Source organism: Mirounga angustirostris, unplaced genomic scaffold, assembly GCF_029215605.1.
Source record: "Mirounga angustirostris isolate CCGP_5_RB_7025 unplaced genomic scaffold, mMirAng1.0.hap1 SCAF_4, whole genome shotgun sequence".
Taxonomy (NCBI): domain Eukaryota; kingdom Metazoa; phylum Chordata; class Mammalia; order Carnivora; family Phocidae; genus Mirounga; species Mirounga angustirostris.
The window spans coordinates 149,659,307-149,684,094 of NW_026991712.1; the positions used below are offsets into that span (position 1 = coordinate 149,659,307).

A 24,788-nucleotide genomic window follows, 5' to 3' on the forward strand; every position below is an offset into this window, starting at 1 on the left:
TATGTAAAGTGCCTGCCACAAAGTGGAAACTTTATAAATATGAGTTCCTTCTTTGTGTACTCTGCTCTGAGCACCTACTAGTGTAGCAGTGGTGCCAGGCTCCATGGAAGACACAGATGTGAGACATTCTCTATTTTCAGATAGAAATCTGAAGATGAGACTGGTCATTGATAACTAAGGATTAAAAAGTATGTAGTGCTAAACGCTGTGAAGAAGGCAGAAATGTAATCTCCGAAAAGGAGAGATTCCTCCACTGGGGAGATCTAGAAGGGCTTCTTGGAGGAAGTATTAGCTGTGGGCTCAGAGGCTGGGTGGGACTTTAATTCCAAATGGGATTTGACTGGACTCTGGGCCTATAGGAGGCCAGGCTTCTGAGGCCCTGTGATATTCATGCCTGTGAGCCCAGGAAGAAGTTGGCTATCCGTAATGCCAATGCTGCCAAGCTGGATAAGGCTCTGCGGGCTGAGGGATTTGGGCCCCTAGGTGCACGTAACTGGAATTTCCAGATCTGGAGGTTCTAGCATTGTGGTCAGATAGGCAGCATTTTTGGGTCCTGGTTGATCTGCCAAGACCATGACATGAGTTCTCAGAGAAAGGGGGAAAGGTCATATTTTCTCTGCTGCCTACCAAGGAGAATTGAGAGAAACTGCCCAGATAATCCTTGAGGCTTCTGCACCCTGCTTTGCCCAGGCCTCCCACTCCATCCCCAGCCCACCTGCAGACCTCAGGCAGGATTAGGGGAAAGTGCCAGATGGGGCAGACTTGGGTGTAAAGACCTAGCTCCACAGCTTAGTCTCAAGAGAATTCAGTTTTCCCCTCGGAGCCCCCGTTTCATCAACTGTAAAATGGGAGTAAATACTTAATAGGATGAAATTAAATGAGAATTTGTTTCAAACACCTGGCTTAGGGCTTGGCACATTAGAGTATGGCTCAGACTTGTCAGAATCAGTCACCATTAGTTGACACACGATTTGTGTTGCACAAGTGCCTACAATACAGACCCAGCCCAAAAGGAGACAGAAATGGTCCCCTCAACCCCCATCCTCTCACTGAGAAAAGTCTCCAGGGACCCCTGAATCCATCCTTCACACTGGACCTGGAGTGATCCTCCTCAAGGCGCTCCCTGCTCCTAGTCCTTAGTTGAGCTCCTATGGAAGCCTCCTGTCCCAGTGCCTTGCCTGTCAGCAGCCTCTACTCCCAGGCCAGACAGCTCCTTCCTACCTCCCTGCTCCCCTACCTGCCCCCCAGCCGCTCCTGCAGGCCCAAGCCCCAGACTCCATCCAGGTGCGGCCCTGGCAAGGCAGGGTTGTGTACTTAAGCAGAAGAGAAAGGCGTTGCTGACACCATCGCCCCTCGGCTCACTGGACCAGACTGGGACTGGAGAGGCTCGGGGCAGGTCCTGGTGCTGCCACTGGCCTTCCGTGTGGTCTTCGGACAAATCCCTGGGCGTCCTGGGCCTCAGCTTCTCCTCGTGACTAGTGATGGGTCTCGACGGCTCTGGACGGAAATGGGCTTGCCCTGGGACCCCAGGTCCGCTCCGGGGACACCGACGTCCCTGGCAGGCAGGGAGGTGCTCGGCCGCGGCGGGGAGGAGCCGCCGGGCCCGCCCCGCCCCGCCCCGCCCGCCCGCCCGCCCGCCCGCCGGGTCCAGGAGCTGCGGCTGGAGCCGCGGCTACAGCCCACGCCGCCACGAGGGGCCGCCCGCGCCCCCGTCCAAGTCCGGCCCGCGTCCATGGCGTTTCTGACCGCCTGGAAGGGGGCGGCCTCCGGGAAGAGCGACCGCAGGTACTGGGCGGGGACGGGGACTCGGCGGGAGGCGCGCGTGGGAGGGAGGGGCGGCTGCCGGCAGCCGACGGGAGGGACAGCTGTGGGGGTACAGCTGGAGACCGCAGTGCGCGGGCTAACGGCCGGAGGGCCGGCGGGGGGAGGTGCAGCCCAGTGCGTCTCACACCCCCACGTGCCCGCTGCTCGCGTGTTGCGGCCCCCGGCGGGGCTGGGCCTGGGGACGAGGGTTGCGGACCCCCGCTCCCCGGTCGCCCCCGAGCCCCGCTTCCAGTGCCGTCATCTGCGCGCTACCTGCGAGGGTACCCAGGTGAGCTGGCCCTCGGGCGGGCTGGGAGTCAGGTTTGGGCAGCCGAGTCAGCCCTCAGGGGTGCTTGTCACGCCCCTGATCCTCCAGAGCGCTGCATGAGTGGAGCCATGGGCACCCTTTGTGCCGGGACAGGTGAGAGCAGGCACACCATCCGCCCCCCAACCCTGGGTTGTCCACATCTGGGGGCAGCACTGTGGGGGGAAATCTTGGGTGTCAGTGCTGGTCCAGGGAGGAATTATGTGCCCTACAGCTCCTCCAAGGTCAACCCATCAGGGCTGTCATTGTCTCCTTTGTGTTGTCTCCTCCCCAGCTGTCCCCACCTCCTGGATGAGTTGGTGTCTCCAGATGTGTTCCCTTGAGAAAGAGGAGAGGGGGCAGTCCTGACCTCTCTTCTGAGCTTAGATACCCAGTTCCTTTCCTTCACATACTTAAAGTTCACCCTCCATTCTCCCTGAAGAAGAGCAATCCAATGTCTCTATGTCAGTTTTCTGTTTTAAAACTTCCATGACTCCGGGCGCCTGGGTGGCTCAGTCGTTAAGCGTCTGCCTTTGGCTCAGGTCATGATCCCAGGGTCCTGGAATCGAGCCCCACATCGGGCTCCCTGCTCAGCAGGGAGTCTGCTTCTCCCACTCCCCCTGCTTGTGTTCCCTCTCTCACTGTGTCTCTCTCTGTCAAATAAATAAAATCTTTAAAAAAATAAATAAAACTTCCATGGGTCTCTATCACCTAGAGGTTAAAGTTCACGGCTCTTGAGGAGAGAGGTTGTGACCCACCTAGGCCCGTTTCCCATAGCTTCCCAGTGCTCACTCTGGTCCAGCAACACTGACCGCTTTATAGTGCTCTCACAACTGTGCCAGGCTGCTCAGGGTTGCCTCTGTCTGGAGTGCCATCCTCCACTCCTGACATTCACATCGGTAAGACTCAACTTCAGGTGACCTCTTTTCGAGAGCCTTTCTGACCCCACCCTTGAGTCAGACTCAGGGGCTTTCGGCATCTTTGCTTCCTTCTCGTGGTTCTCATTCAGTCTTTTAACAAACATTGTTGAGCACATACTGTGCTCCAGGCACCGTACTAGGTGCTGCAGATATGGCCTTACTTCAGAGACACAACTCCCTGCTCACAGGAGACCATGTTCGAGTGGAAAAGACAGACTACACAAATAGGCAAACAAACAATGCTGTGTGAAGCTTAAAAGAGGGCCATGTGATAGACAATAAAAATAGACCATTCCCAGAAGTGAGGGTAGCTCATATCAAAGGGTGATTTGTGTCTGAGGAGCAGAAAGGAGATCCTTGAGGTGAATCAGTGTCTGATGGGATCCAGGAGGCAGGCTGCCCCGAACAGAGCAAGGAGTTTGGATTTCACTGTGTGTCGGGAAGCCACTAGAGGGCGTCAGGGAGAGGATTTACATATTTAAAGATGACCCTGGTACCCCAGGAAGAAAGGATTTTGCTGGGGGATGGACCATTTCAACACTGAATCGGGGTCACCTTTTTCTGTCTCCCCACTACACATGCAGAAGGGACAAGGGCTTAGAGAGTGCTTTGGCTTTGATGAGGACATGAAGGGACAATTTCTGAGGAAGGTGAGATACCCTGGCTGGGGTAGAAAAGAAGTCTTATGTCCAGATGAATTTCTTGCCTGAGGCCTGCCCTGCCTATGAAAACCTGGTTATGCTCTGTCCTGTAGGCACCAGGCACCTTCTGAGTTTCAAATGTGTGTATGTTGCTGATGTCACAGTGTGGAGGGAGGTAGGGAGACCAGAGGGGAGGCTGGCGTGATGATCCAGGATGGATGTTGGGGTGTGGATTAAGAGAACGCCAGGGTAGTGGGGGTGGGGGGGTGCGGGGTGGAGGGGGAGGCTAAGGAGGAAGAACTGCTAAGTGGTGAATAGACAGGCTGAGAGGTGAGACTCAAAATCACTAATGATGGAAGGGAGGTGAGAGACAGTGAAGAGGAGAGGGAGAAAGAAGACTCTAGCCAAGTAGAGGCCCCTGTATCCTCTATGGGCCTGGATGAGGGAGTATATGGGAGGGCCTGAACACATGTGCCTTTATACTTCAGGTGGAACTTGCTGGACACAAAAACCCAGAGAATACTCCCAGGTGTCCCCACAAAGTCTCATATCTGAGGCACAAACCCAGGTCTCCATTCTCCCAGCTCAGGACCTGTGACTTCACCCTTACCCCTCACCCACCACACTGCCTGGTCTCCCATAGCATGGCCAAGGGTAAAGAGCTTGCCCAGCCCCTGGTCTGCCACTTACTTACTGGCTCTATGGCCTTGATTCAATTACTTGGTCTGTGTGAACTTGTTTACTCAGCTATAAAATAATAGCTACTCACTGAGTGGTAGGAAGACCTAGTGAAGTCACATTGGAAAGGACCTCACAGACAGCCACTGGGGCATATTTGGTGTGAGTTCACTTCCTTCTTGGCAGTGGTATGAGGTAACTAAGGTATTCCCATTGAACAGAGGGGATTCTGAAAGGTTTGGGAGTCAAGGGTGGGATTCCGGGCACCAAGATGGGTATAGCCAGGAAGTGTTAGGAGAAAGAAATGATGCCCACACATCTTACAAAGGGGACTGCCACCTACTCATGCTACAAACAGGGCCCCTTCCTAGCCAAACCAGTAGCTACCCCCCCACCCCCAACCCCCTTACCTCGCCACACCCCACCCCATGGCTGCTCCTGTAGGAGGCAGCACTAGGAGCAAAGGGGGAAATATGGATGGGCAGATGGCTTTTGGGAGAGTAAGCGGCAGAGCTGCTGTGGGGGGAGGGGCCTCTCTGAGAATGGAGGGGCCCAGCCAAAGAGGCCAGGGTCCTGGGGCTGCGGTCAACTGCCCCAGTTTCAGGAGCTCTCAGATGCCTCCAGGTAGGCAGTTTCAATTTTGGTGACTGGAATCCTGGAGTGGCTTTGGGGTTCCTTCCTTGGGACAGGATCCGGACTGGAGGCCAGGGTTGAGTGTTCACCTCTTTGAGTTTCAGATTCTGTGAATTAAGGCATTTGTGAACCATGAGACTTCAGGATTTAAAATTGCCGTGCTCTACGATATTGAGGTTTCTAATCCCAGGGTTCTGATCTACCTTCTGCTGTCCAGAGCAGCTGCTTGGGGTATGAGAGGGCTCGGGTGTGGGAGGCACACTGCAGCCTTCAAACCCTCCATCTCTTGGGAGGATGCCATGGGAAACCCAGAGGTCACCTTTGTCCCTTGTTATCAGGTACAGAGGGATTCCGACTTGGGACATTTTTGGTCCTGTCTTGAGGTCAGTTGGAAATAGATTATGTAGGTTGCAGTGTTAGCTCTGCCAGCATGCCAGTTCCTGATTTATCTCCAAATCTGTGATTTGAGTTGCTTGTCCTTCCCCTGAATATTTCTGCTGCTCAGTTCAGCTTCTCTCTGCGGTCAGCTCCATTCTCTCCTAATGCTCACCTCCTTCTTCTCCATTCCGTGCAGGCATGGCTACTAGCAGCTTCCAAGCTCAAGTCCTGGGACAGTAGTACCCTGAGCCACACAGGCGGATTTGGGGTCCTGACTCTGGGACTTTCTGGCAGTATGACTTTGGACAGGTTATTTAACTTCTCCCTACTTCACTCTCCTCATCTGTAAAACGCGGTTAATGTTAGGACTTGCCTCACAGGGTTGTTGTGAGGATTATATGAATTCGTTTATGTAAAGCACTGAAAACAGTGCCTAACACATAGTCAGTGTGACCCAGGAGTGTTACTGATAATTGTCATTAGTCCCCCAGGCCAGAAGAGGAAGGGGCTCCTCCACCAGTCTTGTTTGAAAAAGCTCAGGGAAATATTCCAGTTGACCCTCCCTTCAACCAGTCACTGTGCCCCGAGAGGTAGAGTCAAATAAGAGGCACCTACCATTCTGCCAGTGGGGCTGGGGAGGAGGGAAGGAGAAGAAGTACCCCTAAGAACAAGTTGTGGGGGTGGGGCACGATATTGTAATTAACTGTGGCCAATAAGGAGGGCCCTAACATAAAGTCATAGCTTCATGAAGTACCCAAAATATGATTTGCTTGGACCTTCCTCTGAGGGTCTTCAGTTGTTGCCACCCTGGGAGCTGGGAACTAGTCCCTTGTGGGACTCTCTTGCAATTGTGACTGCTGGCTCCAGCCCCATTCTCAGCCTGACTACCACCACCTGGGGGGGGGGGGCGGGGTTTACAGGGCAAAGGTCCCTGAAGCTCATCACTTTATCACCCCAGACCAAGGGTGGGACAGACCCTTCTCCTAATACCTCTCTACCTTGACCTAAAACCAATCTGTAACTTTTTAATACGTCTTAGGAAGCAAGGAATGAGTAACAGAAGATTTTTAGGATTCTACGGCCCCTTGCCAAGCCCCTCAGCCATCCTGGAAGGAGCCTAACTGCAAAACTTCCACATCTGGAGGGCCCCGTGGATGTCTTCCCACATCTTCCTTCCTTCCCACTTCAGATGAAAATGGCAGTTCAGAAATCTATTGTATTTAGGTAAAATCCTTCCTACCCAGTGGCTGGATTTGTCCCATGTACCCCAGGAGGGCAATTATATTAGGACTTATGACAGTGAGTGGGACATCAGGTGCCCTATCCAGGTAACCCTGAGCCAGATGCTCCATACCTTGTGAGTCCCTTTTTCCCCATGGAAGGAAGTTTGTCCCTGCTTGTTCCCTCCCACAGCCTCAGGTGTCCCTCTCCCTCCCTTCCAGAGTCTGCCATGGCAAGACCCTCCCCCTGCAAGAATTCATCCCTAGGTAAGAAACACCCTCCCCCAGAGAGAGCATCTAAGTCTCAGATTGAAGGTAACTCTGCTGTCTTTCCAAGAAAATGGGTGGGTGGGTACTTCATCCACACCTGTGTAACTGAAGGGCACACCCAAGCACTGTCCCTGAGCGCAGGACAAGCCAGTCAAAGAGGGATGACCTCTCCCCAGGCTCAGTGCACAGCGCTGCACGCAAATCGTCCCCCTTCTCCTTCACTTGCCACTGCTCCTTCCAGCCCAGGTTTCTCTCCGCTGGACCCTCTGAACTAGGCCTCGGCCTTTACAACAGCCCTACTGCCTGCCACCCTGTTGCCTCAGTGATCTGATAACAGCGAGATCCACCCTTGGCTGAGCCCTGATTTGACATGCCTCACCGCCTTCCACCAACCTCAGCTCTCATGGGGGAGGTCTTCTTGTCTCCAATTCTAATAGATGAGGAGATGGAGCCTCCTTGTGCTTTCTCAAATGCATACACATTGGGGTTTTCTTTTTAGTACTACCTTTGTATTCTGCTTTTTAAATATTTTCCCACCTTCCAGAAAACTCAGTCATGCAACAATTACTGAGTGCTTACTGCATGCCAGGCACTGTTCCGGGCACTGCAAATATATTAGAGAACAAAACTGAAAAAAAAAATCCCACCCCTGTGGAGTGTAGAATTTAATAGGTAGACAGAAAATAAATGAATAAGGAAAATATTCAGGAGGTAAGATAGCAAGTGCTATGGAAAAAATACTGCAGGATGAAGGAATAGGGAGGATGAAGGCAAAGGTTCCATTTTAAATAGAATGGTCAGGGAAGGCCTCACGGAGAAGGTGACATTTGAGCTGAGATCTGAAGCCCTTTGGTGGAGGAGTAATCATGTGAATATCTGCAGGAAGAGCATTCCAGGCAGAAGGAATAGCAAGTGCAAAGGCCCTGAGGTGGGAGTGTGCCTGACATATTCGGAAAAAAGCAAGAGGCCAGAGTGGCTGAATATGAGAGAGAGAGAGTAAAGGGAGATGATGTCAGAGAGAGAGATGGGGGTACAGGTCATCCAGGGCCTCAAGGCCATGTGGAGACTTTAGCTTTTGCACTGAACAACATGGGGAGCTAGTGTGGGGTTTTGAACAGACGAGGGACATGATCAGATCAAATGGGTGTGGTTCTGTGTGGAGAAGACAATAAGGGGACAGGGGTGGGAGCAGAGAAACTACTTGGGAAACAATGTAGTAATCTGGGCAAAGAAATTCTCTATAAAATTTAAATATCTGCAGAATATTTGACCCTATAAATTCACTATAATTCACTGAAATAATTCTTTATTGATGGACATTTAGGTTATTACTAGCTGTGTCCTTATTATAGAAAACACTGTGATGAACATCTTTGTACCAGCAATCTTTATGTTTGTGACTATTTCTTCAGACATATTTGTTGCCTAGGTGTATTGGGTCACCTTTCTAAGGTTTCCAGTCCAAAATTCCAGTTCCCCTTCTGAAAGATGGTGCTGCTTTCTACTCCCCGTGGCAGCATGGGAGGTAGCACATTTGCCATAAAGATACGTGGCAGGTGTCCGTCCAGTGGATGTCCTTGTGGCCCTGGCCAGGAAGAAGACTTCCTCTTCTCTGGACAGCCTTGCATGGTTCCAAAGCTCTTTGGGGTCCATTTGCTCATTTAATGTTCACAAGAATCCTGTTATCCCTGCTTTATAGGTGAAGAAACTAAAGCTCAAAGATTAATGGTAAGGCCCTGTTCCAAGTGCTTCATGTATGTTACCACATTTAATCCTTGCAACAGCCTAATGAGGTTGGTGCCGTCATCATCCCCATCTCAGAGTTGAAGTCACTGATCCAGGGTGTCAGAGCTGGGGTGCTAACCTGCTCTCTGAACCACTCCCTGCCCTGCCTCAAGCTCGTAGAGTGATTTGCTTGGGGCTGCACAGCTAGGTTGTGGTGGGGCCAGGAGTCCAGCCAGATCTTCCTGGCTCTGCAGCCCAAGTTCTAACCCCTGACAGGATGCCACTCAATGCCTGAAACACCTCATTGGAGCTCTGCCTCTTTTTGTCCAATCAAAACTGTTCCTGGTCCCTTGTGCCTTGACTGGGGCTCCTTCCTTAGATCCACTTTCAGCAGCTCTGGGAGACCAGACTTTGGTACAAGAGCTCAGATCCCAGAACCAAGAACATCAGAGCAAGGAAGGGCCTTGAGCTCCTGGCCCACCCTTCTCTCCCCTCTATATGGGGAAAAGAGGAACCTAACAGCCAGAGTGGGGCAGTAACTTGCCCAAGGTTACACAGCTAGTGAGGGTCAGAGTTCATGAGGAGGGAGGAGGCTGGCCCAACAAGTAGGTGACCCTCTGGTCTTCCCTAAGAGCCCCTGCCAAGGGATATTTCAGAACTGTGACTGTCACAGCCCTGTTCAAGGGCCCTTTGTTGATGGGTCTGTTGATTGTGAATTATTAACCTGCCCAAGCCCGCAACCTGCTGGGTGGGGCTCACTCACTTTAAGAAAACCTGCTGTATAGTCACCAGCCCAGCTGGGTTGGTGGGAGGTCTCTGGAGTCCAACTGGCTAGTTCTGGGCTGGTAGAGAGAGCTAGTCCGGGATTGCTTCATGCCAGGGAAAGGCCTGGAGAAAGGGACTGAGAAGAGGGAAGAGGGAGAAGGGGGAAGGGGCCGAGGCATCACCTGAGTAATGCTCAGTAAAGCCTCACAGCATCCCTGCGAGGCTGGCACTGTTATCCCAGATTTACAGATGGGAAGACAGGACCAGAGAGGTAGACGCAGAGCAGACTTCACAACTTAAGCTATTTCTACAACAATGGCCTCACTTTTCACATGCTCACACCCCCATTTCTGTGGCCCACCCCCCCCTTTCCACACACTTTTCCTATAGGATAAGGAGTTAAGACCTGAGTCCAAGTCACACTTGGTCCAAGCCACTGTGGGATGGGAGATAAAGCCACTATGGAGCTTTTTGGAAATCCTGAGCTTTCACTAAACAGATATTTATTGAGGGCCTTCTTAAGCTGATAGATGGTACAGGTAAAAGTAGTCTATGGAGGTTCTCAGGGCCATCAGGTGTGGTGAGCCCAGCGATTTGTTCTTGCCATCAGGTGTGGTGAGCCCAGCAATTTGGGAGAACATGCAAGAGGAAGCAGGCCTGGCAACTTCAGGCACAAAGCACCAGGAAACTCCCCCAGCAGGGGAGGAAGGAACCTGGGACTCAGTGTACTCTCCTGATCCCCAGAGCTTGGCTATCGCCTTGAGGTGGAAATGGGCAGGTGACCTGGGTTGGGAGGCAGAAATAATGGTGACTCCCAGGCTCCCCAGGGTTGGGGCTGAGCCAGAGCTCCTGGGGGCTGGGAGCTGCCCGGGTGGAGCCCTTCTGAAGGGTGGACCACTCTGCTGCCCTGACTCATCAGGTGGGTGGCTCCAGCATCTTTGCCACTGCTATGTGGGGAGAGTTCCAGCTCCGAAGGCAGCTTGGTTGCTTATCTTGCTTAGCTTCAGTTTTCATCTACAAAAGGGGAGAATAATAGCATCTGCCTCACGGCCACCACCACCAGAGCACCGCACAGCACTGTGTCACCTGCCAGGTACTGTGCTGGGCATTTTATTTATTTTTAAAGATTTTATTTATTTATTTGACAGAGAGATAGAGAGCACAAGTAGGCAGAGAGGCAGGCAGAGGGAGAGGGAGAAGCAGGCTCTCGGCTGAGCAGGGAGCCCGACGTGGGGCTCGATCCCAGGACCCCGGGATCATGACCTGAGCTGAAGGCAGCCGCTTAACTGACTGAGCCACCCAGGTGCCCCTGCTGGGCATTTTAGATACAGGAATTCTTAATCCTCACAACCACCCTTTGAAGCAGGCAGTATTTCCGTTTTACTGATGAGGAGGTGGTTAAAAAGAGAAACCCCCAAGAGAGGTGGTTAAAAGCGAGCATTAAATGAGATAGCCCGTGTTCTACACTTAACATGTGTTGCGTGTAATAAGCCTTCGGTGAACATCAGTCATTATTATGATTACCTCAGAGGGAAATGGTAAAGTGCTAGGCCAAATGTTGGTATTCTGTGATTCATCAGAAACAGAGATGTCTGACCAGACCGGACCCTCCAAAAGCTCCCAGTCTAATGGCAGAGACAATCACATACACACCTCACTCCACCACCATCACACACAGATGGTGTGGTGTCACCCCCCCGGTGATGAGGTTAGGTCATAGGGGGTTAGGGCAGTGTGTACCCAGGAAGCCCCTTACCCAGCCAGGGAGGGAGGGCTTTCTGGAAGATGTGCTGTCTGAACTGAAACCTGCAGGGCGAGGAGTTTGGACGTATGTCAGGCTCTTAATAAATGTTGGTCAAATGCAATAAAGATTTACCTGTAACTAACGTAGCGTGAAGCTTCAAAACCGTTCCCTCACCTGGCCCTTACTGGGGCTCTGGGAGGACTCTGGCAGTTTTATATTGGTAAATTTGTATTCTTTTTTTGAAAAAGAAGGCTTCCGGGGCGCCTGGGTGGCTCGGTTGAGCGACTGCCTTCAGCTCAGGTCATGATCCTGGAGTCCCTGAATCGAGTCCCGCATCGGGCTCCCTGCTCGGCGGGGAGTCTGCTTCTCCCTCTGACCCTTCCCCCTCTCATGTGCTCTCTCTCATTCTCTCTCTCTCAAATAAATAAATAAAAATCTTTAAAAAAGAAAAAAAATTAAAAAAAAAGAAAAAGAAGGCTTCCAGTTGTAAACTTCTGGATCAAACCCTGATTAAATGAATAATAAGTGACAAGGGAGGAAGGTGTGTCCCAGGTGGAGGGACGAGCATGTACAAATGCCCAGAGATGGGCATGGCATGCGATAGGGTGCCCCAGCCTCATTATTGAGGCTCCTCTTCATACACATGGCTGGTCTTCTCACCAGCCTCACAAACACCAGCTGACATGGGTGTGCCTCTGCCCACCCCCATTCTGCTTTCACCCATGCTGTTCTCCCATCTGGTACACCCTCTCCACGACTTTATTGTGTATAAACATTCTAAACTTCAAGGCTCAACTCTGTGCCCACCTTCTCCAGGAAGCTCTCCCCCCACCCCTCCAGTCTATGTTGCACTCCTGATCTGGATTCCTCCAGATGATGGTGTATGTCATCATAGCCTGCTCCTTGTAGTTAATTACCTTTTCTGTGCCCATGTCTGAGAATGCCAGACATAGGATGATCCTTGCAAGTGAACATCTAGCCTCTGTTCACATATGGGCAGGATAAGAACTCACCACCTTTCCAGACCACCTGTGAGATTTAAACAGTGATCTTCTAAACCTCTCCCCTCTGCCACCAGGCCCAATCTACCTGGCTTTCCTGGGACCTACTCCACAGCCTTCTTCCTACCAGGCCTGCCTCTACAGGCTCCTCCTGCTTCCTATTCTGACATCCTGGAGCTAAGGGTTGCTCCAGGGGCGCTGGAGTCCCTCCTCCTCCTGTCCCCTGCCTTTGTAAAGGGAGAGTTCTGATGGCAGCCACGTGCTCTGATGAGTCATGGTTAAGAGCATCTGGGGCCTGGAAGTGGTGGCTGGTTAACGCTTCCTGGACCAGTGGCGCATTGTGCCAGAAGGCCAGGTGGGCTTCAACCCTGGTCCTAGACAGATACCGTAGGGTGTGCACACAGTGAGCATTTGAGGAGTGTTATGGGTGACTTCATATAGGGGTTGGGGACTCAGAGGGGAGAGGACCAAGGGGGAAAGAGAGACAAGAGTGTCCACCCTGGAGTCAGGAGGGCCAGTTCCAATCACAACTTGCCATTTATTAGGTGAGTTAACTTGAGCAAGTCACAAACTCTGTGCCTCGTCTCTGTCTGTAAAATGGCAGCTAGGGGGATGATTTGAGAAGGCGAGTGTGAACTGTGTGAGCACAGGGAGTGCTAAACTGCGTTATTTTCTGCCGCCTTGTGTGCTGCACGCAGTCAGGCAGGGGGCAAAAGGGAATATTAAAACCCAAGCCTGACTCTGGAGGCTGTGTCTTTCTCAGCATGAATGCCCCCCCCCCAATGCAGTAGGATGACGAAGGGCTCAGGTGGGGGCCGCTGCGAGGCGGGAGCTGGGGGGGGAGGGGAGAGTGACAGGAGGTGGACCTCAGGTTTAAGAGAACTTTCTGGCCACAAATAGGTGGGGCTGTGTGAGGAAGGAGCGAGCTCCGGCCCCTGGGGGCTGCGCGGCGGGGGCACTCGGCATGGGCCCGGCGGACCTTGGGCGCCCGGGCCTCTCACCTGTGAGAGCTGAGGGTGGGGGCGCCTCCCGCGGCCGCCCCCCGCCCAGCCCCAGCCTCCAGTCGGCCGCAGACGGGCGGCGGCCGCGGCCCCACCGCGCGGGCAAGCGGACCGAGGCCCGGCCCGGCCCCGCTGCCTTCCCCGCCCCCGGCGCGCCCCTCCCCGGCCGCGGCGTCTGCGGCTCGGCCGCACAGCGCCCGGCTCGGGGTTCCGGCGGCAGCACCTGGGCCGCGGCTGGCGTCCGGCGGGGCACCCTGCCCGCCCCCCTCCGCGATGAGCTCGGCGGACGCCGCGGACTCCCTGGCCGCGGGGTAAGTGCGCGACGGGGGCGGCCCGTGGGGAGCGGGACGGGCGCGGGGCCCGGCCTCCCCCGCGCCTCGGCCCGCACTGCGGCTCCCAGCCCCCCACCCCAGCCCCCCACCCCAGCCCCCGGCCTGGCGCTCCGCCGGCCTCCGGGAACCGCCGCCGCCGCCGGGAGCGGGGAGGGGGCTGCGGACGCTCGCGCCAGCGGAGTAGAGGCTCCGGGATCCTGGGGCGGGCACTCCCCTCTGGGTCCCAACTTTCTCACGGAGCTGTAGTAATGGCCACGTCAGGGCCGCCTTCCTCCCCTTGTGGCATTTACACCTGTGGTGAGCTCTGTTGTTTTCACCTCCGTTACTGTTGAGGAAACTGAGGCATAGCTCTTAAGTGGCTTGCCTTCCGTTACCCAGGAGGTGAGCGGTGGGCCTGGGATTTGAACCCAGCTCTCTCTGATGCTAGAGCCCCCACCCCCGTGCCATACTGCCTCATCTTCGGGATATCTGAGGGAGTTAAAAGGCTAAGATATGAATCAGCTGTGCCCATCCGGCGCAGCAGGAACTGGGGTAGTAAAGGTGGGTGTTGTCACTTCCAGTATGGCTCTCCTGCTCTTCCCCACCCCACTGAGGAACCCGGTAGAATCCCTGCACTGCCCCTGTAGCAGTGATCGCTGCTAGCAGCTGGGAGACCAGGAGCCGCTGGCCCTTTCCTGGGCGCAGGTGAGTAGGGGGCGGCTCCTGAGGGCCCAGCTGGGCAGTTGCTGGGTGGAGATCCGGCTCAGGTGAGCTGGGAGGTGTTCCCGCCCTACCTGGAGCCTCACCACCAGGGACAATATTTGCCAAGGGCCTCAGGGCTAACATGTGAACAGGAGGTGACAGGGGCTGGTGCCAGGCCCAGCTGGAGGCCTCCACAGCGCCTGTGTGTGCATCCCGGATGAGGGCTTAGAAGTTGGGTCACTGAGGGACATTCTGGGCCCCGGGACGGTGGCCTGGTGAGTTTTTCCCTCACCATGTTTGTTGTATGATTTGGGCCACATCCTTTATCCTCCCTGGACTTCTGGTCTCTCCTTTGGAAAATACAGGGAGGCCAGGCCTGGCTGCTCCCTTCCTGCTCTGAGCTGAAGTCTGTACATCTGGAGCCTGGTTAGGTCCCTGTGCCCAGCCCTGACTAAGCACCACCCTAGTGTGCCCAGAAAAGAAGCTGCCAGGAGAGAAGGCAGGCATGGAACAGGGCACCTATCAAAGAATACTGAACTCCCAGGCTAGAAGCCACATCCATCCCTCTTCCTTCCACACTCATATCCCTGCCTGAGTCCACTCTCCAACTGCAGGCCCCCCTGGCCCCTCCATGGGCCTTTAGGGCAGCAAGCTCAGTCTTCCAGCACTGGCGGATCTTCCTCATACTGAACCATACCTGCCCCCCACTGCATGCCCTCCAGGTCCCTCTCTTCTTTGAGGCCACACAGGTCCATCTGCCCCTGTCTCTGGTCAGTGCCATCCCGGTGGGGTCTGAGCAGAACAGAGGCAAAGCAGTTCCACCTTCACAATAGGTACTCAGTCACCCAACAAACACTCCCAAGGCCTGCTCGGGGCCCAGCCCAGTATATGAGGGTCAGTGGTAAACAAACCAAACTTTAAATCTCCACCACTTTAAAAATTATGAAATATTTTAAGCCTTCAGAAAAATATAGCAAATAATAAAATAAACTCCATGCCCTTGCCACCAGCTTTTTCAGATGTCAACATTATGGCCACTTATTTCATATTCTTCTTGTTAAGAAATAAATTATAGCAGAGACGTTTGAAGCCTCTGTGGACCCTCTCCTCTGCCCTCTCCAGAGATAACTGCCGTCCTGAATTTTGATTTTGGCATTTGCGTTTTTATCTTTTTAATTTTTTCTATTTGAGTATAGCTGACACACAATGTTACATTAGTTTCAGGTGTACAAACATAGTGATTCAACTTCTCTATACATTATGCTATGCTCACCACAAGTGTAGCTGCCATCCGTCATCCTACAACACTATTACAATATCATTGGTTTTGTCATTCTGTTTTTATTCTTTCGCTGAGTATGTATAAGTCTAAGAAAATGAAGCTTGTTCTGACTTCAAAATTTTTATATAAATGGGGTCATCCAGCATGAATCATTCTGCAGCTTGCTTTTTCTCACTGAGCTTCAGGTTTCTGAGATGTAGCCTTCTTGATCCTTGCAGCTCTGGTCCCCACTTTCCCTGATGTATGATATACCACCCAATGTAGGGTCCCGCATTTATTTATCGGCCTTCTTGATGGACACTGAGGTGGTTCCCAGAGTCTTGCTATTCAAACAGTAAATACTCTCAAAGGTCGTCCTTTGCGCATATGTGAGTTTTCTTTTCGGTTGCCCCACAGGAGTGGAATTGCTGGGTCATAGGATATGTACATTCCATGTTTTAAAGTTATTTAGTTTTCTTATAAAAGCAGTGTTTCTTCAGACATAATGGAAACACATATTCGTACAAACGGGAAACACATTCTCGTAGAAAAAAAGTAACAGTGGCTAACATTTCTTGAGTACTTTTACTGTGCTTACATTGTCTCAGTCATTCTTCTCAACAACCCTAGGAAGTAGGAACTGCCATTCTCGTTTTCTTGATGAGGACACGGAGGCTCATAGAGGTTAAAGAACCTTCCTAAGTTTCTCTAATGAGTAATTGCTGAGCTGCAGTTTGCGACCAGGGTTTTCCACTTTCAGAACTCTTTTTTTTTTTTTTAAAGATTTTATTTATTTATTTGAGACAGAGAGAATGAGATACAGAGAGCATGAGAGGGAGGAGGGTCAGAGGGAGAAGCTGACTCCCTGCCGAGCAGGGAGCCCGATGCGGGACTCGATCCCGGGACTCCAGGATCATGACCTGAGCCGAAGGCAGTCGCTCAACCAACTGAGCCACCCAGGCGCCCATCCACTTTCAGAACTCTTGAAGGCCACACTGCCCTGTCACATCACTCCATGCCATGTCATACTCACTTCATTCACAGCTAAGGGGGATTCTCGGAAGGAGAGTCACAATCATGTGCAATTGAGAGAGGTCACTTTGGGATGGGTTCCCGTGGACAGATCCCCTCCCAGCCCCCCACCCCGGACAGAGTTCCTCCTGAATGGTGGAGCAGGGAGGAAAAGCCACCTCTGGCTCCAGTCTGCTTCCTGAATGACTTCCTTGCACTGCGTCTACTGCCCCAGTGGGGATGGAGAGGTCCCCCTGCTCCATCCATCCTGTGCATCAGGTGTCAGGGTAGCAGCTTCCAGACAGATGAAAGCTGGGAAGGGGGAGGGAAGGGGAGAGTGGGGTGACTCCAGGCCGCCTGACAGCTCCCTTCTCACTCCAGCCTCAAGCCTCCCTCCCCTACGATGCCAAAGCTCCTGGCGTTGGTCACCAGCCCTGCTCCATGCTCCATCGAGCTCAGCGGCACCCCAGTGTCTCAGGTTCTCCAAGGCACAGTGGAAAGGCCACCATCAACCCCTCAGGAGCTCAGTAATGTATTAACCTGGGCTGGCAAGGTGGCTTGGAGCAGAAAGGCCTTGAAGACACGGACAGCCTGCAGAGAAGTGGGGACCTCAGTCACAGCCAGGGGAGGAGAAAGGTTTGGCAAGCTTGCTTTTTTTGGAAAGCATTTCTGTCTTCTCCCTAGGTTCCTTATCTTCATTGTCTTTGTCTCCTTATCTGTCAAATGCAGATAAGCGTGCCTGCCTCTGGGCTGGTGGGAGAATTGAAACAAGGCAGTCATCAGTTTAGAACCTGAAGTGAGAATCTCATGGTGGTGAAGGGGTGGTTATTAATGCCATCATTAAGTCAAATGGGACCAGTGTCCCCAGCCTTCCTGAGCTCCCTAGCCAGCCGGGACATCCCCACCTCACACCACTTAGCAGGCCTTCCAGAGCCTGTCTTGCCACCTCACCTGTATGGCTCGTGCCTCTTTATCACTATGGTATCATGACTCTAGCTCCTTGCTTGCCTTTTTCCCCTTCTTGGACTTCTTTTCCCATCTTGTCCTCAGATCAGTGCCATCTTTTCCAGAAAGCTTTGTCGAATGCCCTGTCTCCACTTCTGGGCCATCAGTGATCCCCGTGATTGCAGCCTTGATGGTTCTGGCTGTCATTGCCTCTGCCTGCATCTGTCACTTCTGTAGACTGTGAACTCTTCAAGAGCAGGGCCGGGTCTGGGCCAGAACCGGAGATGAGTGGGTATTTGTGGGATCAAAGGAAGGAGGAAATCAGCCCCAGGGCCACCCCAAAGCAGCTCCCGGTCTGCAGAGGTCATGTCAGACCCACTTAAGCAGTTAAGCAGAAGAGGTACTGGGGCTGTCAAGGGAGGGAATGCCCCTCTGTGCTATGGGTCCACCTGTCTTTCTCTCCACATAGAGCGAACAGGCAGAACGTCTTTCTTGATGGGAGGCAGAGGTGGTGGTGGCAGTAGGGTGTATGCAGAAATGGGAGGTAGGCTCTTGGCTCTGGAGTTGTTTAGAGATGGTCATAAGCCAGGACAATGGACTTGACTTCTTGGAGCTGAGCTGGTGGGTGGGCACTGGCTTAGGCAGAAACTTGGTTAGAACCCATGCTTGGGCATGTGATCGTGGCCTGGTCACCTCTCCTCTGTGCCTCATCTGTACTGGGGATAATAATCCTACTTCACAGGCTTTGTGAGGGCTCAAGGAGAGAAGCCCAGTTAAACGCTCAGGGTGGTAGGTCCTCACTGCCTCTTCACCCGTTCATCCAACAGAATGGGCAGACTGAACACCAGTCACTAGGCTAAGCCCTGGGCACAAAGGAAGACACTGTGTCTATCTCATGAAGAAAGGGACAGGGGCTGCTTCTGGTGGGGCCTTTTCTGCCATGGAAAGAAAGTTGGTCTTTATCCTAAGAGTAATAGGAAGCCAGTGAAGGATTTCAAGTTCAGAAGTGACATGGTCAGATTTGGGTTTTAAACAGGTAACTTTGGCTATTGTGAGAAGGATGGGTTAGAGGGAATAATGCTTCCGTCATTCTCCCTTATAAAAACTCCCTAGAGGCTACATGGGTTACTTCAGCCATCCTTTAAAATACATTCCTGAGCTCCCACAGAAGTAACAGAAATCCTCTCAAGCCAAGAATATAAAGGATGCTGAAATCAGGCTGATAAATGAGATGAAGCCTCAGCAACATGAGGGTGTTGACAAATTCCAGAAATCCAGAACCTTGAGTTTTAATGACCACTCAAGGGATGATAAGTAAGGAGTTGGGCCGACCCAGTGACAGTGTGAGGAGTTGAAACCCAGCCCTCCTACCACCACCACATGCATCTGGAACCTTCAGAGGGCTACCCCCTCAGCAAATAGACCAGAAAGAAATAGCCACCTTCTCACAAAATGTGGGACGACAGGTCTGGTGGAGAAATTTATAAATACGAATCTGCCCTCACACAAATTTTGTGTTTGAAGACATACTCCCTTTGTGGTCCTGGAGATACTAACCCAAAAAAGTAACTTAAGTATCATCGGATGGTAGCACCCCAGGGAATCTGGCCAAAGTAAGTGAAAATCCTCTCTGGAGGAATAGATTTTTCTCCTAAGATCCCTTTGGGATCAGCCAATAAATAGGAGCTCACGGTAAAATTACAAAACACAAGGAAACAAGTCATTGTGAGCAGCAGACACCCAAATCAAGAAACAACAGAATTTGTTTCCCTGAGAGTCTAAGATGCTAGAATTAAGATCTAGAATATAAATATTTTAATAAACATGTAAAGAAATCAAAGATGGACTTGAAGCAATAAGTGGGGAACAAAACACTGCCCCAAATGACCAAGCAGATTTGAAAAGGAAACAAGTGGAATTTCTGGAAATGTGAAAGATAATCATTGAAATTAAAAACTCAGGAAAAGTAGCAGATCAGACACACCTCAAGAGAATTAGTGAAATGGAAGATCTGAAGAAATTACTGAGAATCTCATGGAGTCAGAGATGGCAAGAAGAGCGTTAAGAGACTTGAAATATTGAGCAAAACAGTCCAACAGAGAGAGAGAAGGGGTAGGAGGGGCGAGAGCAGAAGGGGCAGTCTTCCATCAGACCCAGGTGGGGGTGATGGCGGTGCCCTGGAGCTCGCTGGGCTCAGAAGGGGCTGGGTTGAGAGATGGTCGGGAGGCAGAACTGACAGCTCAAGGAGAGGGGTGTATTAGGGCTGACTCTCAGATTTCTGGCTTGAGAAACTGGGTAGAGGAGTGTCATTTATTAAGATGGCAAAGACTAGGGGAGAACAGCTTTGGGAGAATGAACAAGAGTTCAGTTTTGAACAACATACATGTTTTGATTTGCCGGGACGATCCGCTGCTGCATCACGGAAGAGATATTCAAGCTGGACCCTAAGGCATGTGTGGACTTTTATCTGGTAGAAAGGGACTCTCTCTCAACTAACTTTTGGGGAAGGATCTCTTTTTAGTGAAGTCATCAAGGCCGCTTTTGAAATCTTCTCTCAAAAGAGACTCCTTGAAAAGAGATGTCCTCAAGACCATCCTCAAGATAGGACTTTTGGGATCTCCTAGTTTAATCTCTTATTTTTCAGATGGGGAAGCTGAGACCCAGAAGGGTCAAGGATTTGTTCTTCTCGTTCAATCATTTTTTTTTTCATTCATTTAACAGATACTTATCAAAAGCCCACTTTGTACCAGATACTAGATGCCGGGGATACAGCAGTGAACAAAACAAGGATTCTTGCCTTTGGGAAGCTTATTTTTAGTGGAGGGAGACAGACAATAAGCACAAAATAAGTAAAAATAAATAATAAATAAAAATAAAACTGTGTGTGTGTGAGGGTGATGAAAGCCATAGAGAAGTATAAGGACTAGAAGATGGTCTGGTCCACTGAAATGCTGTTGGAAAGGTGACCCTTGAGGATAAAGGGCCCTGGAAAGGCCTTACAGTCTGCTGCACACTACAGCCCATTGTGACAGAGCTTCTGGGGTTCTAGAGTGCAGGCCCGAGGAGGGCAGGAGAGAGAAGTTCTGGAGAAGGAGGAGGGAAAAGGACTGAAGTGGGATTCAGTGGGTGGGCTGTGCCCCCCTGGGGGCGGTGGGCAGAAAAGCGCGATGGGTCAGAAGGGCCATAAAGACTCCCTTTACCCTTGTGAGGGGTAAGATAAATTTGTTCCTGAGGCTTCCTTGCCCTCCATCCTCTGCTCCTCCCCAATCCCCTCCACCAGATCTCAGATGACACCCCCATTCTGCTCTCCTCCCACCTTTAGGAACACTTAGAGGTGGGTCCAAGTTGTCTTTGTGTCCCAGTACAGAGCGGGCAGCCTGGAAGAGCTTGTGACAGGCACCCAAGGCCCACAGGGAGGTCTCATGGGCTCTGTGGGGCTCAGTTCCAGCTTGGAGTGGGGTTGAGGTCTCCTGGTCACTTGAGTGTCTCTCCCAGCAGGACTTCTGTGAGCAGCCTCCATGAGGCCCTGGACCAGTGCATGATCGCCCTGGACCTCTTCCTCACCAACCAGTTCTCAGAAGCACTCAGCTACCTCAAGCCCAGGTGAGGCTTAAGTCTAGGTTGGGGGTGGGGGCCCCGGGGTGTATGTGTGTGTGTGTGCACGTGTGTGCGTGTGTGCACACACCTGGGTACACTCGGGAGTCCACGTGTAGAGGGATGGGGGGAGTTGTCTGGTCATGGAGAACTAGAAGTCTTATGTAAGAGGAACCCCGTGTAACTGACTGCCTTCAGCCTTCTGGGTCACCATGACCCTCTGAGTCCCATAAAAGTAGGGGCTCAGGCTCCCCATTCTACAGCCCTGAACAGCCAGGCCCTCCCCAAGGTCATTGTGACTTCCTTCCTTTTAGGTTCTCATGGCCTCTTCAACTTTGATTTCTTGTTACCACTGAATCCACTCGGGGTTTCTCCCTGGTCAGCTCTAACACAGCTGCTTTTCCTCATTTTTCCCCAGAGCACTAAAGATTTGAGTTGCCGTTACTCAAGCCCTTTAGGGTAATAATGTCGGTTAATCATTTAGCCATTTCTTCCAGTGTTTACTGCCTTCTTGCTAAATAATATGCTTATACTACTCTTCCTTTATCACTTTTTTCAGTTTTTTAAAAAGATTTTATTTATTTGTCAGAGAGAGAGAGTGAGCGTGCGCATGCTTGAGCACAAGCAGGGGGAGCAGCAGGCAGAGGGAGAAGCAGGCTTCCTGCTGAGCAAGGAACAGGATGCGGTCTCAATCCTAGGACCCTGGGATCATGACCTGAGCCGAAGGCATATGCTTAACCCACTGAGCAGCCCAAGTGTCCCCTTTTATCAACTTTTTAAAGACAAATTGAGCTAGAATTCATACACCATAAAATTATGGTTTTTTTACCTTTTACTTTTAAACATCTATTGGTAAACAAGAATTTAGCTTTCTTACTTTTTTTGTAATATAATAGTTCATTTTTTTAAAGTTGGTCATTTCTTTTTTTTTAATTAACAAATAATGTATTATTTGTTTCAGGGGTACAGGTCTGTGATTTATCAGTCTTACACAATTCATAGCGCTCACCATAGCACATACCCTCCCCAGTGTCCATCACCCAGCCACCCCATCCCTCCCACCCCCCTCCACTCCAACAACCCTCAGTTTGTTACCTGAGATTAAGAGTCTCTTATGGTTTGTCTCCCTCTCTGGTTTCGTCTTGTTTCATTTTTCCCTCCCTTCCCCTATGATCCTCTGTCTTGTTTCTCAAATTCTTTTATCAGTGAGATCATATGATACTCGTCTTCCTCTGATTGACTTATTGCACTTAGCATAGTACCCTCTAGATCCATTTGCAAGATTTCATCTTTTTGATGCTGTATAATATTCCATTATATATTTATACCACATCTTCTTTATCCATTCATCTGTTGATGGACATCTGGCCCTTTCCATAGTTTGGCTATTGTGGACATTGCTGCTATAAACATTGGGGTGCATGTGCCCCTTCGGATCACTACATTTGTATCTTTGGGGTAAATACCCAGGAGTGCAGTTGCTGGGTTGTAGGGTAGCTCTGTTTTCAACTTTTTGAGGAACCTCCATACTGTTCTCCAGAGTGGCTGCACCAGCTTGCATTCCCACCAACAGTGTAGGAGGGTTCCCCTTTCTCCGCATCCTCGCCCACACCTGTTGTTTCCTGACTTATTAATTGTAGCCATTCTGACTGGTGCGAGGTGGTGTCTCAGGTTTTGATTTGGATTTCCCTGATGCCGAGTGATGTTGAGCACTTTTTCATGTGTCTTTTAGGCCCTTTGGATGTCTTCTTTGGAGAAATGTCTGTTCATATCTTGTGCCCATTTCTTGATTGGATTATTTGTTCTTTGGGTGTTGAGTTTGATAAGTTCTTTATAGATTTTGGATACCAGCCCTTTATCTGATATGTCATTTGCAAATATCTTCTCCCATTCTGTCAGTTGTCTTTTGGTTTTGTTGACTGTTTCCTTTGCTACAGAAGCTTTTTATCTTGATGAAGTCCCATTAGTTCATTTTTGCCCTTGCTTCCCTTGCCTTGGCGATGTTTCTAGGATGAAGTTGCTGTGGCTGAGGTTGAAGAGGTTGCTGCCTGTGTTCTCCTCAAGGATTTTGATGGATTCCTGTCTCACATGTAGGTCTTTCATCCATTTTGAGTCTATTTTTGTGTGTTGTGTAAGGAAATGGTCCAGTTTCATCCTTCTGCATGTGGCTGTCCAATTTTCCCAATACCATTTGTTGAAGAGACTGTCTTTTTTCCATTGGACATTCTTTCCTGCTTTGTAGAAGATTAGTTGACCATAGAGTTGAGGGTCCATTTCTGGGCTCTCTATTCTGTTCCATTGATCTATGTGTCTGTTTTTGTGCCAGTACCATGCTGTCTTGATGACAGCTTTGTGATAGAGCTTGAAGTCCAGAATTGTGATGCCACCAGCTTTGCTTTTCTTTTTTTTTTTTATTTATTTTTTTTTTTATTTATTTTTTTTTTTTTAAAGATTTTATTTATTTGACAGAGAGAGACACAGCTAGAGAGGGAACACAAGCAGAGGGAGTGGGAGAGGGAGAAGCAGGCCTCCCGCTGAGCAGGGAGCCCGATGTGGGGCTCGATCCCAGGACCCTGGGATCATGACCTGAGCCGAAGGCAGACGCTTAACGACTGAGCCACCCAGGCGCCCCTGCTTTTCTTTTTCAACATTCCTTGGGCTATTCAGGGTCTTTTCTGGTTCCATACAAATTTTAGGATTATTTGTTCCATTTCTTTGAAAAAAGTGGATGGTATTTTGTTGGGGATTGCATTGAATGTGTAGATTGCTCTAGGTAGCATAGACATCTTCACAATATTTGTTCTTCCAATCCATGAGCATGGAACGTTTTTCCATTTCTTTGTGTCTTCCTCAATTTCTTTCATGAGTATTTTCTAGCTTTCTGAGTACAGATCCTTTGCCTCTTTGGTTAGATTTATTCCTAGGTATGTTATGGTTTTGGGTGCAATTGTAAATGGGATCGACTCCTTAATTTCTCTTTCTTCTGTCTTGTATAGAAATGCAACTGATGAATTTAGCCTGCCCTACCTCCCTTCCCTCATCCTCCTCTCATCATTATATCACAGTATCTGGCTAAATCAATAATGTTTACATTATTATAATTTTGGTAACTAATGCTCATTGCAGAGACAAGTTATACATTGTAAGATTACATTTCCTTTCTGGAGTTAATAATTGTCTTGTCTTTTCATTTGCCTAATTTGCTATATACATTTATCCTGAACTCTTTCTAGCCTTTTCCCTGGAAACCTGAACCGTGGAAGACAGATGTGTCTATTGGCCACCTCCCAGCTATCTCCTAGAAATCCCTTTGCTTCTCTCCCGTTTCCTTGACCTGGCTTTTTCTCTGGGATCCTCCCTCATTTTACCACAATGTGTCCTCCAGAAACTTCCTAGGAAGGAGTTGCATGAATATAATTTCTCCCCCCTCAGAATTTTGAAGGCATTGCATCCCTGTTTTCTAGCATCTACTGTAACCATGGGAACCCTAATTTCTTCAAACTTTGCATGTGATCATTATTTCTTCCCCAGAAATGTTTAGAATCTTCTCTTTTATTCTTGCAAATCTGAAATTTCACAATGATGTGCTGAAACATAGGTCTTTTATTTGGAGCCTTTCAGTTCTGGGACCTTCTCTAGCATGACCACTCCATGTTCTGTCTCCCTTTCTCAGGCTTTCTTTAAGTCAAACACTGGACCTCCTGGACCCGTCCTCTTCTAAGCCTCCTGTTTTCCCTCTAATTTTGCATTTCTTTCTCTTTTTTTTCCTCTTATTTGGGGGAGATTTCCTCAACCTTATTATTAAATCCTTCTATTGAGTTAGAAGAGGTCCTTCTATTTTCTTTTTTTCTGTGATCATATGATTAATTTCCTTGTACTCA

The 24,788-nt window shown here is 50.5% G+C and overlaps 1 protein-coding gene across 10 annotated transcripts in view; it reads left to right on the plus strand.

The window, feature by feature from the left end:
- Positions 1-1,673: 1,673 nt before the first annotated feature.
- Positions 1,674-24,788, plus strand: part of TTC39A (tetratricopeptide repeat domain 39A) — a 58,708-nt gene continuing 35,593 nt past the window's right edge. For 2 of the 10 annotated variants that reach the window (XM_064589163.1, XM_064589164.1), the window contains exons 1-3: positions 13,240-13,394; positions 16,750-17,004; positions 20,812-20,916. In XM_064589163.1, coding sequence (XP_064445233.1) covers positions 13,357-13,394; positions 16,750-17,004; positions 20,812-20,916 — 398 coding nt within the window. In that variant the 5' untranslated portion in view covers positions 13,240-13,356. Of the gene's footprint in view, positions 1,786-12,564; positions 12,628-13,236; positions 13,395-13,975; positions 14,100-16,749; positions 17,005-20,808; positions 20,917-22,917; positions 22,998-24,788 lie in introns of those variants that run through there. The other 8 variants (XM_064589162.1, XM_064589168.1, XM_064589166.1 and 5 more) reach the window with 8 other exon arrangements.